The 15,516-nt window shown below is 65.7% G+C and overlaps 1 protein-coding gene across 1 annotated transcript in view; it reads left to right on the top strand.

The window, feature by feature from the left end:
- KNDC1 (kinase non-catalytic C-lobe domain containing 1) overlaps window positions 1–15,516 on the top strand; it is a 65,443-nt gene that overhangs the window by 37,521 nt on the left and 12,406 nt on the right. The window contains exons 11-18 of the mRNA XM_058299469.2: window positions 2,359–2,517; window positions 3,892–3,969; window positions 5,351–5,447; window positions 5,957–6,107; window positions 6,181–6,833; window positions 7,888–8,032; window positions 8,340–8,440; window positions 11,142–11,512. Coding sequence (XP_058155452.1) covers window positions 2,359–2,517; window positions 3,892–3,969; window positions 5,351–5,447; window positions 5,957–6,107; window positions 6,181–6,833; window positions 7,888–8,032; window positions 8,340–8,440; window positions 11,142–11,512 — 1,755 coding nt within the window. The remainder of the gene's footprint in view (window positions 1–2,358; window positions 2,518–3,891; window positions 3,970–5,350; window positions 5,448–5,956; window positions 6,108–6,180; window positions 6,834–7,887; window positions 8,033–8,339; window positions 8,441–11,141; window positions 11,513–15,516) is intronic.

Here is a 15,516-nt window from a genome sequence, read left to right as displayed (position 1 = left end):
CCTCAGGATGCAAGACTGGTTCAATATTTGAAAACTGATTCATATGATCTACCATATTAACAAACTGGAGATGAAAAATCACACAGTCATGTCTATTGAGACAGAAAAGGTATTTGGCAAAATTATATACCCATTCATGATAAATTTTTTGACTCTCAGAAAAATAGGAATAAAGAGAACTTCCTCAACTTTATCAAATGCATCTACAAAAAGAACCTTCCGCTAACATCATACTTCACCCCAAGAGTGAGTGAGGAATGAGGAAAAGATCCCTTATTACTTATTCAAAATGAACATGGACGTTCTACCAGCAGAGTAAGGCAAGAAGAGCAAATAAAAGACGTATCGATCGGAAAGGAAAGACATAAAGCCATCCCTATTTGCAGACAACACGATTGTTTATGTAGAAAACTCCAAGCAATCCATCAAAAAAACTTCTAGAGCTAATAAGTTTACTAGGGCACAGGTTACAAGATAAACATTCAAAAATCGATTTTATTTCTGTATACTAGCAATGAACATGCAGACACTGAAATTTAAAATACAATACATTTTAAATTGCTCAAAGAAATAAAATACTTAGGTGTGAGTAACAAAACAGGTGAAGGACTTGTATACGGCAAACTGCAAAATGTTGATGAAAGAAATCAAAGAAAATCTTTGGGATCTAGGCTAGGCAAAGCGTTCTTAGACTTGACACCGAAAGCTCTATCCACAGAAGGAAAAGTCGACGTGTTGGACTTCGAGACTAAGATCTCCTGCTCCGCGAAATGCCCTGTTGAGAGAAGCAGAGGAGTGGCAAGTGAGGAGCTGTTTGCAAACCACACACCCAGCAAAGGACTAGCATCTAGAACACATGAAGAGCTCTCAAATTCAGCAGTGAAAAGATAAATCATCCCATTGGAAAATGGGCAAAACGATAGGAAGAGACACGGAAAGGTGTTTCGAATCATTAGCCTTCGGGTGCAAATTAAAACCACAGCGAGGGTCACCCCGCGTCCCAGATGGGCTAAACGAGCACGGTGGCCACCCTGGGTGTGGCGAGGGTGGGAGGACCTGGCCGTCTCTCCGTGGGGCCGTGTGGTCGGCCACTCTGGAAAACCGTTCGGCAGCTTCTTAAAAATAGCTGCCATCCAGCAACGGCACTTCTGGGCATTTGTCCCAGAGATGAAATTCCTGTTCGCACCAAGACACGCACGCAAATGTTTATGCAACCCTATTCACAGTCACCAAACGCTGGTCACAAGCCCACAGTCCTTCAGCGAGGGACCGGGCAGGCAAACCCGTGTCTAGGGGCGCGTCTCGGCTGTGAAAGAGCATCTGCTCGCCCACTCAGCGACGCGGAGGCCTCCAGGGTCTGCTGAGAGGAAAGGCCCATCCCAGGAGGCTGCGAGACTCCATCGACACAATCCTGAAGCGACAAAGAAAGGAGAAGGGACAAGCCGGAGGGGCGGCGTGGCCGGGAAGAGCCCCCGCGAGCGAGCAGGGAGGGGCCGCGCCGCGCCTTGGCTGTGCCGATGTCAGTATCTTGTCCTACAGTTTTCCCAGATGTCACCACTGGGGGACACCGGGTGATGGGCACAGGGGGCCTCGCTGAACTATTCCTTATACCTGCGTGGAAATCTGCAACGAAAGTCTACTTTAGAAATAGGGGATAGCTCTACAGCCCTCATAATTTCCTTCTTATTTGACAAGTTCCCTCTGCTCTGGCTCTTGTGCTGGGTTTGGGGGGCGCTACAGAATGGGGAGCTCTTTTCTCTGTCCTCCATCCCGCCTCGGTGACATCACGTGGGAGCTCGAATTGGCCACGTCAAGTATTCACACCGTGGACACTGGCAGGTGCTCCTAAGCAGGGCTTGATTATACTCTTGGTTGACTGGGTGGAGTGACGGAGAAAATGTCAGCGCTGCAGACCGACCTCAAAGGTGCGCGGCGCCTGCAGTACCCCGAGTAGCATGGACTCAAGGACGCGCCCTCCCAGCACTCAGGGCTGCCGCCAGTGCGCAGACGGGTTGTTTTGCGTTCCCCTTACTTGGGTGAAGGGACACGTCAGCCGGCGCGTTCACGCCCGAGCCCCCTGCGCTCAAGGGGTGGCGGATGGACTGGCTGTCCCTGCACCCGCCTTCCAGAACGGCAGGAGCAGCCCCCTGGAACCCCAGACCCCGGCTTCTTACGCGGGGTCTTGAGCCTGAGCAGACCTGCAGCTCCCCACTGCGCAGCGCTGGAAGCCCCCACGTGGGGCCCCTGGGCTCGGGTGACGGGGCCCCCCCACCTGGACTGGCGGAGGTGCCCTCTTGGGGACAGCCCCAGGCAGGGGAAGGGCCGCCGCCCCCAGCCACCTCTCTCCCGCCTCCCCAGGCCTCCGTGTACTGCGCGGCCGCCGTCCTGTGGGCCGCGGCCAAGTTCAAGGCTCCCCGCAACCACAAGCTGGCCCTGCCCTGCAGGCTCAAGAGCCTCCTCCTGGACATGGCCCGACGCCACCCCCAGGAGCGCCCGTCCGCGGCCGAGGCCGTCAAGGTGAGGGTGCTGCAGGGGTGGCCCTGGGGCCAGGGCAGTGGGTGGTGGGTGGGGCCATGGGTAGCAGGCAGTGGGTGGTGGGCCAAGGGCAGTGAGCAGGGCAGAGGGCAGTGGGTGGTGGGCCCAGGGTGGTTGGCGGTGGGGGCGGCTGAGGGCAGTGGGCAGGGTGGAGGGCAGTGAGCAGTGGGCTGGGGCAATGAGCAGTGGTTGGGGCCATGGGCAGTAGGCAGTGGGCAGTGGGCCCAGGGCAGAGTGGGGCTGAGGGCAGTGGGCAGTGGGTGGAGTCGAGGGCGGTAGGCAGTGGGCAGTGGTCCAAGGACAGCGGGCAGGGCGGAGGGCAGTGGGTGGGCGGTGGGCAATGGGTGGGGCCGTGGATGGTGGGCCGTTATCTGCAGAGCCCACTCGCAAGTTTCCAGCTCTTTTCTAAGACCAGCCTGATCTGGGGGTCAGGGGGCTCGTCCGTCCTGGGTGGGCAGCTGTGGTGTCTCTACCCTGCCCACAGCTGTGCCAGCCCTCCTGGGCCAGCGCCCTCTCCCCAGCGTCCTCCTGGCTGGGGGTACAGCCTGTCTTCAGACCCTGCTGGGAAGGGAACCCCGGCCTCCCTGGGCGCAGCCCCGGGCGCCTGCTCTGGGGCCCGCCTGCCGGCCGGAGCTGGCCCTCCACTGCCACGGGGAGCCTGTGCCCCCTCCCAGGGAGAGGCAGGGCCAGCCTGAGGGGGTCTGCCACAGGAGGCCGCCGCACCCGCGGAGGGAGACGCCAACGGCACCGTGGGGGTCTCAGGGCCCTCCCCGCTGCCCGCGCCCTGGGCTGCTTGGCCTCTCCCAGCCCGTGGGGCCTCCTGCCACCTCACGGCGCAGCCCAGACACCCCTGGAAAGGAGCCTCGCCTTGGCCAGCTCAGCACCGTCCAGGAAGCGCCCCGGGGCAGGGGCCGCTCTCGCTGGCCTGGGGGCTGCACCCTGGTTGTCAGACCACAGCGGACTGGCCCGTCCTGGGGGAGACCCTCAGGCCTGTCCTTGTCTGCAGGACTCTTCCCTCGCCTGTCTTAGGGCTCAGAGTTGGACCTCCTTCTCCTTCCTCTGCTCTGGGTGTGTGCGAGCCGGTGGGCCTGGCCCCCCAGTGCTGTTTCATGACCAGCTTTCTGTTGTTTTTCAAGGCCAGGCTAGCAGTGTCCCCAGTCCCTCGACCCAACACAGGTGGCAGGTGGACACGTCCACGGGCTCGCGCTGGCTGGGGCGACTGGAGTGGTTCTGGGTCCCCCCAGCTGCCCGTGGTGACACGCGCTGGGGGGGCATGGCGCGTGCCCCAGGGGGTTACGTGGGCGTCCACAGCCCCCCGAGCTGCCCGCCACGCCCCCACGCGCGCCTTGCTTTCAGGTATGCAGCAGTTACCTCCTTCAGCGAGGCATGGACGGCAAAAAAGTCCTGGCCCACCTGCGTGCCTCTACCTGCCAGGTAAGGTCTGGTCCTCACCTGCCTTCGTGCCCCCGAGCGCAAGGCGGCACATTTGTGTTTACTTCGTAGACATTTTGTAGAATTTTGGGAAGAACTGCTGCCTCTTTTTATTTTGGTTTGATAACGTCTTCTGCTCTTTATTGTGAAGGCAGGAGTTTTTTTTTTAATATTTTTTATTGTAATAAAATATACGCTACACAAAACCATCCTAACCATTTTTAAGTGGCTGCTTTGGCCACTCTGACGTCCTGCGCTCTGACCGTGTCCTGCTCTCTGGCCTGTCCTGCTCTCTGACCGCTGTCCACTGACAGCACTGCATCCTTCTCAGCTCCGTGTCCAGGGCATTGCCTCGCCACGGGGCCCTCATGCCCGCTGGGCTCCCGCCGCCCGCCCGGCCCGTGCCCGCAGCCCCTTTCTGTCCCTCCACGCTTGCCTGGTGCAGACCCTTTGTGTCACGTCTGCTCCTCGTGCTTCTTTCACTCAACACGACGTCTTGAAGGCCCGTGCGTGTAGCCGCGCGCCCCGAACCCGCTCCTTTCCACAGCTGAGCCTCCTCTGTGGTGGGTGCTGCCGCCTCTCGCTCCCGACGGAGGCTTCGGTGAACCGGGGCAGAGGCCTGTCGGTCCCGCTTGCGGCTCTCCTTACCAGGGCGGGGCTGCCCATCACGCGGTGGTCCTGCGTTTAGCCCGCTAAGGCGCCACAGGCCGTGGCCCTTCGCGTCCCAGCAGTGCACGGGGCTCGTTTCTCCACGTCCTCACTGCTCTTAGTCTCCGCAGCCGAGGCCCTCTCCTCCCAGCTTCCCCCAGGGCCATGTCAGGAGCAGCTGCTCCTGCTGCCCCCACTCGGGGGCTCTGAGAATGCCTCAACCTCAGGGTGGCCCTGGATTGGCCGCATTTCCTGAGGGTCAGAGTGGGCCCCAGATAACCAGCATCATTCATATATGTGCCTATCGGGCACATTGCCTGGGGCTGGGGCTGGGGTCTCACAGAGGGCAGACAGGCCTGCCCCGGGGCACATGACTCCCCAGCAAGGCTGGGGGCCTCCGATTGGCACATTCCCTAGAAACTACCAAAAGCATCCTGAATGTGAGAGCAAAGCAGCGCTGACGGCCCCTGCTCTGAGCACATGAGAGTCGTGGCAGCCCCAGTGCCCTGCTGGCCACGTCCCGCTCGGACCACATCCCGCTCTGACCACATCCCGCTCAGACCACGTCCCACTCGCACCACATCCCGCTCTGACCGCGTCCCACTCTCTGACCGCGTCCCGCTCTCTGACCGCGTCCCGCTCTGACCGTGTCCTGTGCTCGGAGTGCCGCGGTGAGGGGCAGAGCCCTAGGTGGGCGAGGCCCTGCCCCTGTGGCCTACCTGTGTCCCCCCACCAGGTGTACCAGGAGGAAGAAGCCATCGGCCTCCACCGCTCTTCCTTGGGGGCTGAACCGAACCCCAGTGCGGCGGCACCCCCTCCCGAGCCCAGCCTAGGTGGGCCTCCCAGGACCACCCGTTCCTCAGCTTCCCCTGCCCCGGCGTGCCCCCCACGGCCCCGCGTCCAGCCCCGAGAGGACACCCGGGCCCCGCCCACCTCCGAACACCGTGCCCTCCTCAGCTCCAGCTGCTCGACGGCCACCAGGGCTGACCGCGCCCCTCCAGCCTCTTCCCCTCTCCCCTCCCCACGCTGGCAGGGTGCAGCATCCACCCTGCCCTCCCCACCCCTGCACCTCCCCACCTCCCGCCCCTGGGTCCCCCGGCCCCCAACCCTGTTACTGCCCCCTGGAAGCCCCCTTCTTCCTGCACAGGGCACAGCCCCCCTCCCAGTCGTCCCAAGGCATCCCGGCACCGAGGCAGCGCGGGAGGTGTTCCGGGGGCACAAGCACAGCACGTGGGGGGCCCCGAGACCCTGTGCCGGGGCTGGGACCAGCCGCGCGGTTGTGACGATGGAGGACACGCCCCCGCGCTGCCCGGCCTCACCCGGCTCCCCGCGCTGTCCCCAGCCTTCGTGCCCGTGGGCAGTGACGCCCAGCTCGTCGCCGTGCCTGGCCACCTCCCCTCCAGCCCCGCAGCGCCCGCGCTGCCAGAGGCCTTCATCTCCCCGGCCACACACTTCAAGCCCATCGTCCTCGCACAGGACACAGGTGCGGCCAGGTGAGTCCACCTCAGGCTGGCGGCCCCGAGCCCAAGCGGCCCTCCCGAGCTGCCCGCCCTCTCCTCCCGGCAGGGACGGGCTTGTCCCGGGGCCAGGACTGGCCGGGGGGCCCGAGGAGGAGCAAGTCCGGCTGGCCGGAGAGGCCCACGTTGCCGCCACCTGCCCGGAGACTCCGGAACCCGTGGCGCCTGGTCCAGAGCCGCAGGGAGCAGCCCCCGCGCCCGGCAGAGAGCCGGGGCCGCAGGGCCCCGACACAGGGCGCCCCTGCTCCCCCACCGCAGCTCCCGCTGGCCGGCCAGCGGGGGTCCCATCGGCCCCTTCCAGCCCCTCCCCGCCCCCGAAGGCCCAGGGGCAGCTGCAGGAGCCGAGACCTGCGGAGCCAGTGCCACCTCTGTCCTCGGGGCCCACTGCAGCGGGCCGCAGCCCCCTGCCCCTGCCTGAGCCGCCCAGGAGCAAGGACGCCGAGCACCCAGACTGGGAGCCCGAGGGCGCCCCCCTGGCTGGGGCGAGTCCAGGCAGCCCCACGGCGGGGGAGCGAGGGGAGCAGGCCCCGGAGGGTGTCCCCGAGCAGCCGCGGCCGGCCGAGCGTAGGCCCTGTGCCCTGAGCACGGACGCCCTGCAGAGGAGAGCGGCCAGCCCGTCGCTGCAGGAGGCCACGCGCCTCATCCAGGAGGAGTTCGCCTTCGACGGCTACCTGGACAACGGGCTGGAGGCGTGGATCATGGGTAGGCACCGGGCGCCGGGCCCAGAGGGCTGGGGCGGGGCCGAGTGCCCCCTACAGGTGCGTCCTGGCGCTCGGCGTGGGGGATGGGAGCAGGAGCAGCGCTGGGGGCACTTGGGGATGCTGGGGGCGCTGGGGGCTGCGCTGGGGGGTGCTGGGGGTGCTGCGGGATGCTGAGGGCTGGGCTGGGGCACTTGGGGATGCTGGGGGCGCTGGGGGCTGCGCTGGGGACATTGGGGGCTGCTCTGGGGGGTGCTGGGGGCTGCACTGGGGGATGCTGGAGGCTGCGCTGGGGGGTGCTAGGGACACTGGGGGCACTTGAGGACACTGGGGGCACTGGGGCTGTGCTGGGGGCAGCACTGGGAGAATTGGGGGCAGCGCTGGGGGTGCTGGGGGCACGGGGACTGCGCTGGGGGTGCTGGGGGCTGGGTTGGAGGGTGCTGGGGACACTGGGGGCTGTGCTGGGGGCGCTGGGGGGCAGCGCTGGGGGGTGCTGGGGGCGCTGGGGGCAGCACTGGGGACATGGGGGCTGCGCTGGGGGCGCTGGGGGGCAGCGCTGGGGGTGCTGGGGGCACGGGGACTGTGCTGGGGGTGCTGGGGGCAGCGCTGGGGGGTGCTGGGGGCACTGGGGGCTGCGCTGGGGGCGCTGGGGGGCAGCGCTGGGGACACAGGGGCTGCGCTGGGGGCACTGGGGGCAGCGCTGGGGGCAGCCACAGCCAAGGAAGGCCGCCTTAGGCGTCCGCTGCCACACACGGCCCAGCAGCTGGAAGCGCTCCCAAGGGCGCAGCGGTGTGGCCAGGCTTTAGGGGTTCCAGAGTGGGCGCCCAAAGACCCCCGGCAGGAAGCCTCAGAGCTCAGGTGACCGGCCACCCACCCCCACCCACCTCCCCCCTCGCCGTCCCCCCCAGCTCCCCTCCCTGGGGTCCAGCCCCTCCCCAGAGCCCAGGGTCCCCCCCCCGCTACCCACCCCCAGCTCCCGAGACTAAGGGGACGTGGGCCGGGCCTCGTCGGCGGGGACAGCGGGCCCGGAGGGCGCCTCACCGCGGCTCTCTGGACAGGGGAGTACATCTACGCGCTCAGGGGCCTCAGCTTCGCCACCTTCTGCGGGGCCGTGTCGGAGAAGTTCTGCGACCTGTACTGGGGCGACAGACTCCTGCAGAGCCTCTTCAAAGTGGTGAACGGGACAGCGTCGCCCCCCGGCAGGCGAGTGCCCCCGCGGGCAGGGCTGGCCCCGGCCGGGGTCCACCTCACCGCCCTCTCGGGGGGCTGCCTGAGGGGGGCAGGGCAGGGGTCCTTCCGGAAGCAGGAAGCGCTGGTGGGGGTGGGGGGCCGAGAGGGTCGGCCTAGACGGTGGGCTCCAACACGGAGCCCCGAGGACAGAAAGACCCAGAGCCCCGAGGACGACAGCCCAGGACCGTGTCTTGAGGAACGGGGCGGAGTGGGGAGAGGTGGGGGGCCATGGGGGGCCCTCGGGGACAGGGGTGGCTGAAACGCCCCTTCTGCCCACCAGCGCTTCGGAGGCGGCGGGGTCACAGCCTGAGTGGCGCTTCCCAGCGGGCATGCCGAGCGGCTGCACACTGTCCAGCCAGAGGCCATCGCTGCGCGGCGCAGGTAAGAGCCAGTGCGCCCCGGCGGGCCCCGGGGAGCCGAGGGGTCCCCCGTCACACCTGGCTCTGCCAACAGTCGGCGGGGGTGGGGGTTCCGGGGGCACAGCAGCCTGTGGGTGGCACGCGCTGGGGTCTTCTCCGCCTTTGGGAAGCCCCGGGATGGCACGGCCGGCCATCCCCGGGGGCCTGTGCTGGAGGCTCTGGCGGCTTCCTCAAGGCGCCTCTGCAGGGACTGGGGGCAGCGGGGGCAGTGGGGGCTGCGGGCTAGGGGCAGCGGGGGCTGGGGGCAGCGGGGGCTGGGGCAGAGGCACTCACGTCCTCCGGGAGCGGCCCGGTGACGGCGCGGCCGCATTGCCTCGTCCTGGCACACATGCCCTAGAAAGCCTGCGTGGCTGGTGTACGAGGCCGTGGCCCAGCATCCCAGCTCAGCCGGACAGCCTGAGGCAGTGGGGGTGGCTGTGCATGAGGGGCCGTGTCCACTGGAGCCACCGCCATGGGCTCAGGGCATGACGGTCCACGGGGCGCTGGCAAGAGCGAGACACCATCTGAGCAAACCCGGGCCCCGTCCCTTTGCCACCAGACCCCACAATGCTGCCTGGTGGCCGGGGAAGCCCGGGTGAGGCCCCTGACGACGCCTGCGCACCAGGGGTCCCGGGGCTCTGCCGACGCACGCTGTGCAGGGGGAGAGCTGGCTCGTTGTAAGGGCACCAGGGGCAGGGGGCCAGCAGGAGCCCAGGGACGGCCGGAGCCAGGGCGAGTGGAGGGGCCGTTTCCGCCCTCCCCGCTGTGTGCGCAACCATCCAAGCTCAGAGCAGCACAGTCGCTGGGGAAGACAGCTGGGCGGTTCCTCGGAAGTCAGCCACGGGATTACCACATGGCCCAGCAGTCCCTTCTAGGGGTAAACCAGAAAGAGCCGAAAGCAGAGGCTGTCCACCAGTGTCCCCACAGCGCGGCTCCCAGCTGCCACACGGTGGAAGGCGCCCAGTGGGTGGGTGATGGACAGAGGGCCGTGTGGACACAGCGGGATGGTGTGCAGCCGTGAGGAGCGAAGCTCTGACGCATGTCACGGCACGCACGAAGCGTGAAGACGCCGTGTAGAGTGAGAACAGCCAGACACGGAAGGACAAATGTACAATCCCGCTTATGTGAAATACCTGAAAGGGCGAAGTCATGGAGACAGGTTACAGGTCACGAGAAGGGGAAGGGAGCTGTGCCCCCGGTGGGTGTGGAGCGTTGGTAAATTTTAGAAATTAAGGACACAAACAAACAGGACTACGGGAAGGTGGCAGCGCAGGACGTTCCACGGCTCAGTCCCTCCACCGGAACAACTGCTGAACTGGGGTGTTTCCGGATGTTTTAGGGCTCTCCAGGGGAGCAGCCCGGCACGATACGTGTGTGCATGCATAGTGGAGTTTAGCATAGAGACTGGCTCCCGAGACCGTGGGATTGGCGGGTCCGCATCCCGTAGGGCAGGCTGCAGGCTGGGAACTCCGCTGGGGTCCCCCAGATCCCAGGAGGAGTCAGCCGGCTGGAGCGGAGGTGGACATCCTCCTGTGGCTGCCGGGCAGTCCGGGTCCCCCTCCGGCCGATGGACGGATCTTCTCCGTTGCTGGGGGCAGTCCCGTGGCTGGCTCTAGCTGCCGGCAGGGGAGACGCCGTCCGCGGGTTCACATCAGGCCAGCACTTGGCCGTCAACCTCACAGCAGCGTGGAGGGCAGTGCTGGCACCTGCCACTGCAGGGAAGAGCCTCGACAGCATGCATTGGACGAGCCGGCAGAAGGACATGGTGTGGTCCTCTCACACGGAGCGTGTAGAATAAGCAGATACGCAAACACGAAGCTCCAGAGTGGTGCGTGGGTGGGAAGGGCAGGGAGCGATCGCCAAACGAGCAGCGTTTTCATGGTGAAAGTACACAGTGTTGTCTGCACTTAACATCAAAGAACCGTCCACTCAAAATGGTTAAAGTGATTCTTGTGCATATTTTACCTCAATTAAAGATAAATAAAAGTTTAAAAACAAGCAGAAGGAGAATGTCCAGAGACAAAAAGTCCCATCAAGGGAAGCAGATTTGGCCCAGTGGTTAGGGCGTCCGCCTACCACATGGGAGGTCCGAGGTTCAAACCCCTGGCCTCCTTGACCCATGTGGAGCTGGCCCATGCGCAGTGCTGATGCGCGCAAGGAGTGCCGTGCCACGCAGGGGTGTCCCCCGCGTAGGGGAGCCCCACATGCAAGGAGTGCGCCCCATAAGGAGAGCCGCCCAGCGCGAAAGAAAGTTCAGCCTGCCCAGGAGTGGCGCTGCACACACGGAGAGCTGACATAAGATGACGCAACAAAGAGAAACACAGATTCCTGGTGCCACTGATAAGGATAGAAGTGGTCACAGAAGAACACACAGCAAATGGACATGGAGAGCAGACAACTGTGGGTGGGGGGAGAGAAATAAAAAATAAATCTTAAAAAAAAAAAAAGTCCCATCACCTCCTCTGATCATCGGTCCAAGGTGGGATTTCATTTTTCCTCCTACTGCATCGTCACGCAAACACGTTAAAACACATGGATTTGTGCTTCCCCCCGCATGACACCCGATCGGGGGCACCCAAGCTTCCCCTGCGGGCCCAGGCCCGCCCCGATGCCCCTGAGGCCTCGTGTCCCCACGCTGGGTGGCCAGGGCAGGCTGGCCCAATAACCCGGGTCTGTCTTTACAGGGAGAGAGGGGCCGGCAGCCGCCCGCGTCACCAGAGCCCCCTGCCCGCCCACAGACGTGGGCTCCGACGCGCTGTCGCGGGGAAACCTTGAGGTGGGCTTTCGGTCCCAGAAGTCCCTCCGAGCTGAGAAGGAGCAGCCGCCCGTGGCCGGAGGCAGCCGGCAGCGCAGCGGGGACGCGGGCCCCCCGGAGGCCACGCGGGCCCGGGGAGCGGCGACCTGGCGGCCGGGGGCCGAGGGGCAGAGCTGCAGCCCGGGCTGGAGCAGCGCCTTCTACGAGGCTGACTGCTTCGGCGCTGACGTCCACAAGTATGCAGAGGAGCTGGGCCGGCCCACGGCCGGTGGGGGCCCGGACGCAGAGGCCCAGCGCCCAGTGAGTCCTGCGGCCGCGGCCCGTGGCGGGCTGGGGTGGCGCCGTGGCCCCGGGAGTGCTGTGGAGCCGCACGAGCCACGTGGCGAGGCCCTTGTCCAGGCAGAGACCCCTCTCCCTCAGGCGCGGGGGCAGCGGCGAGCCTCAGAGCCCCTCACGGCCCCTCCTGGGCCAGGCGCCCTCCCCGGGGGGCTCAGGTGGGGAGGAAGCGCCTCGCTCTGCGTCGGCCGGCACAGGTACCAGTGGCGGCTGTGGTCAGTCCGGCAGCGCGTCCCGGCCGAGGCAGACAGGCTCTCAAACCAGTGTCCTGTCAGATGCAAGAACCCCCGGGGTCCGGCCCATGGCAGCCTGTCCGGCTGGACCCTGGGGTCAGCCTCCTCCGGCACGTCATGATCCCGGGGTCAGGGGCAGCCCGAGAAGCCACGTCCACGGAGCAGGGGAGACACGGAGCCTTGGGTCCAGCCAGGCCCGGCCCACCTTGGCTGGGCAGGACGCCCCAGAGGACTTGGGCTCGAGGCTGCACACAGACCCCTGCCCCCCGGGACCAGGGCCCCCCAAGACCAGGGCCCCCCCAGACCAGGGCCCTCCAGACCAAGTGCTGTAACTGGGCTGCAGCCCCCCAGGCCCTGGCGCATCCCCAGAGCCCCCTGTGGGCGCCCCCCATGTGCTCTGCGTCTGCTGGTCCCACTCACCGCTTGTGGCCTCTAAGCCACAGCCCATGGATGCACGCCGGCCACCGGTCCCTCTGAGCCCCTTTGGAGGGTAGGGGGTCCTCCTGGAGGGTAGGGAGTCCTCCTGGAGGGTAGGGGGTCCTCGTGGCTACCAGGAAGCTCAGGGTCCTATCGCCCCGAGCCCCGCCCTCTCCTAGCCCAGGACAGGCACCTGCTCTTCCAAACGTGGGGGCCGTGGGTTGCACTCTCTGGAGGGTGCTGCTTCCCGGTGCGTGGAAGGAGGGGCGTGGCCCCCGATAGCGGCCAGGCCGAAAGGGTCCACATCCGGCAGGGGCGCATGGCCACCCCCTGCACGTGCCACGGCCCTGGACTTCCTCCAGTGGGAAGACAAGGGCTGGCGCGCGCTGGGGGGCTCGACCCAGTGGGCCGGCATCGTTGTGACCTCAGAATAAAGTCCCCGAGTCCAGCGCCTGGAGCCCTCCTAAGAGGCAGGGGTCGCGCAGGGGGCCACAGGGAGGGGAGGCAGAGAGGGTGAGGTGCAGCCGCAGGCCGAGGGCAGGGGGGCTCCTGGGGCCCCGGAGGACCCCACTGCACCCCGACTTGGGCCTCCCAGCGGCTTCACCCCCGTGGCCCTGAGGTGCCCGGGCTGCCGGCGGGCCTGGCTCTGTCCCCCATCCCCCGGCCCCCTGGAATCTCCAAACATCCCCAGGACACCTCCACCTGGGGTGCCCTTTCCCAGGACAAAAAATGCAGTGAGGGCAGGGGGTGCTGGCCCACCCACCTGCCTAGTCCAGGCCAAGAGGCCAGGGGCACGCGCAGGGCTAACGCCACCCCCCCCCCAGCTCTTCTGGCTCAGCCGCAACAGACCTCGCGCTCCAGCACGCAGCCTGCGCAGCAGCCCACGCTTGGCGAGGGGAAGGGCTGGTCAGCACCCACGCTGCTGCAGCCAGGGGATTCCAGGCCAGGCCGTCCTTGGGGCGGGAACGCCTGCAGTGAGGGGCGCCCTCAGGACAGGCCCTGGACGGTGGGGTTCCCCGCCCCAGAAGTGGCCGACGTCTGAGGTCACGAGAAGGCGCAGGCATCGTCCGTGGCTTTGAGAGGCCCACGGACAGCTGGCGCCTACCTGGAAGCTGCTGAACAAGAGGGTGGTAGGAAAGATGCACCTCTGGCTCTGTCCACTGAGGGCCCAGAGGCAAGGACACCACGAGCAACCACAAGCAGCACGAGCAGCCACGAGCGCCACGGGCAGCCACGAGCAAACCCAGGCACCATGAGCAGCCACGAGTGCCATGAGCAGCCATGAGCGCCACGGGCAGCCACGAGCAAACCCAGGCACCATGAGCAGCCACGAGTGCCATGAGCAGCCAGGAGCACCACAAGTGCCCTGAGCAGCCACGAGTGCCACGAGAAGCCACAAGTGCCACAAGCGCCACGAGCAGCCACGAGTGCCAGGGCTCAGGGAATAGCAGGTCCAGGTGGGGCAGGAGCTTCTGGACATGCTCAGAAAGTGCAACCCAAGTGCCCAGCCAGTCAAGGTCACACAGGAGCTGACGGACAGAGCCCCTGGGGACCAAGGCTGGAGCAACCCGAGCCACGGAATAAAGCAGCAGTGCTGATGGCCACCCAGGAGTCAGATCAGCGGGGAACCCGGGTGCCACCCGCAGGGGCTGAACTCACAACAGCCTCGTGGTTTGCCACATAAGCTCGGCTGGGCTGGGAGGCCAGGCCACAGGCAGCTCTGCTGAGGACACGCGAGAGGGCAGGCTGGGGGCTGGGGCTGGGGCGGGCACGGGGTGCAGGACGTCCCAGGAACAGCGGCGCCCGCCCACAGGGTTCATCTCGGGGACCCATGTGGCCCCGCCGGGGAGCCCGAAGCCCGGCATGTCCACACGGACAGCGCCGCCTCCAGCAGCGTGGAGCTCAGGCTTCCGCAGGTCGCTCATGTGCGGGGTCGCCCCGCGGCTCTTTCCTCCCCACCTTTGCACCCCCAGTGTGCAGAAGGCGTGGCCCAGCCGCCGTGTCCTGCGCTCCACGTTTGGAGAAAGCACTCTGGACGCATCTCAAACGACAGCGGCATCCGCTTCCCCCTCTGGAGGCGGCTAGGGGGTCCGGGCTCCCCAGCGGGGTCCCGCGCAGCAGGGGCTTCGGTGGGCTCCATGGCGGCACCCCACCAAGGGGGGCAGCCTCGCTTTTAGAGGAAGGGCGCTGAGGCACACAGCCAAGGAGTGACGCTGCTTTCCATTTGTCCTGCTCGCCCTGGGGAGGTGCCCCCGCTCGGTCGGGAGCTGTCCAGTGGGGCTGGGCTGGAGCTGTCAGCCCCGGTTTCACGCCTGTTGTTGGACCACTGAGTGTGCTCCAGATAATCAGAGAAGCACGAAGGCACAAAACCGCTAGACTCCAAATCTGCACCTGGAAAGCGCCCACGAGCTGGTTGGGCAGTGCCCTGGGGGGGCAGCCCCCCCACTGAGGACTGCTGAGCTGGGGGAGGGTCTGGAGACCGCAGGGAGGGGACGTTTGGCAGAGGGACTTCCTAGCTGCTCCCTCTGCGCAGGCCCCGCCCCCACCGCTGCCCCTGGAGTCTGCGGAGCCAGTCAGTGTTTTGGCTAAAATACCAGCATTCTGGGGCTGACCGCCACCTGAACTGTGTTTTCATTAAAATCACTAGAGGAGATTAAAAGATTTCAATAATTTTCATTTGCAGATTTGCTCAAAAATAAATACTGCATAATAAATAATAAAGCCAAGTGAGCTGTAGGCAGACGAGCTGAAGGGAAAGAGTCTGGATTTGAGCTGATTCAAGTTCAGACTGAGACCCTGGAGCCCAACAGCTTTCAGATCACGTGTCCCCTCCCGAGGGGCCTGCGGCCTGCCCCCTCCTCTCTCGCCCGCTGACCCCCAAGGCCAGCCCCTCACTGTGCCTGCTGCAGAAAAGCCCTTCTGGGCCCACCCCTCCACTCCCCTCCACCCCCACCCCGGGTCTCCAGCTCAGCAGGTGAAGACGCACCCAGAGGTCAGAGCCCAGCCTGCGTGGACCCCCAGCCTCCCAGGACCCCTCCCCATTACCTCCCAGGTGGCCCTGGTCACAGCTGGGCGTGGCTGCATCCGTGCTCCTGGACAGAGGGGCCACCTCTGGGCTCTGGCCACACCTGACCTTTAGAAAGAGGAGCAGGGACCAGCCCATGTGCTCGCCCAGGAGGGGACCTGAGGGGCGGGCCCTAGGCCACCGGGACTGGTGGGCCGGGCTGGGCCTGGTGGCCTGGTGGCCTGGTGGGCCTGGTGGACTTGGTGGCCTGGTGGGCCTGGTGGCCTGGTGGGCCAGGGCTGGGCCTGGTGGTC

The sequence above is a fragment of the Dasypus novemcinctus genome, chromosome 6 (assembly GCF_030445035.2).
Source record: "Dasypus novemcinctus isolate mDasNov1 chromosome 6, mDasNov1.1.hap2, whole genome shotgun sequence".
In the NCBI taxonomy this organism is placed as follows: Eukaryota; Metazoa; Chordata; class Mammalia; order Cingulata; family Dasypodidae; genus Dasypus; species Dasypus novemcinctus.
Note: the sequence above shows the minus strand (reverse complement) of the source record. Positions and strands in the feature narration are given on the sequence as shown.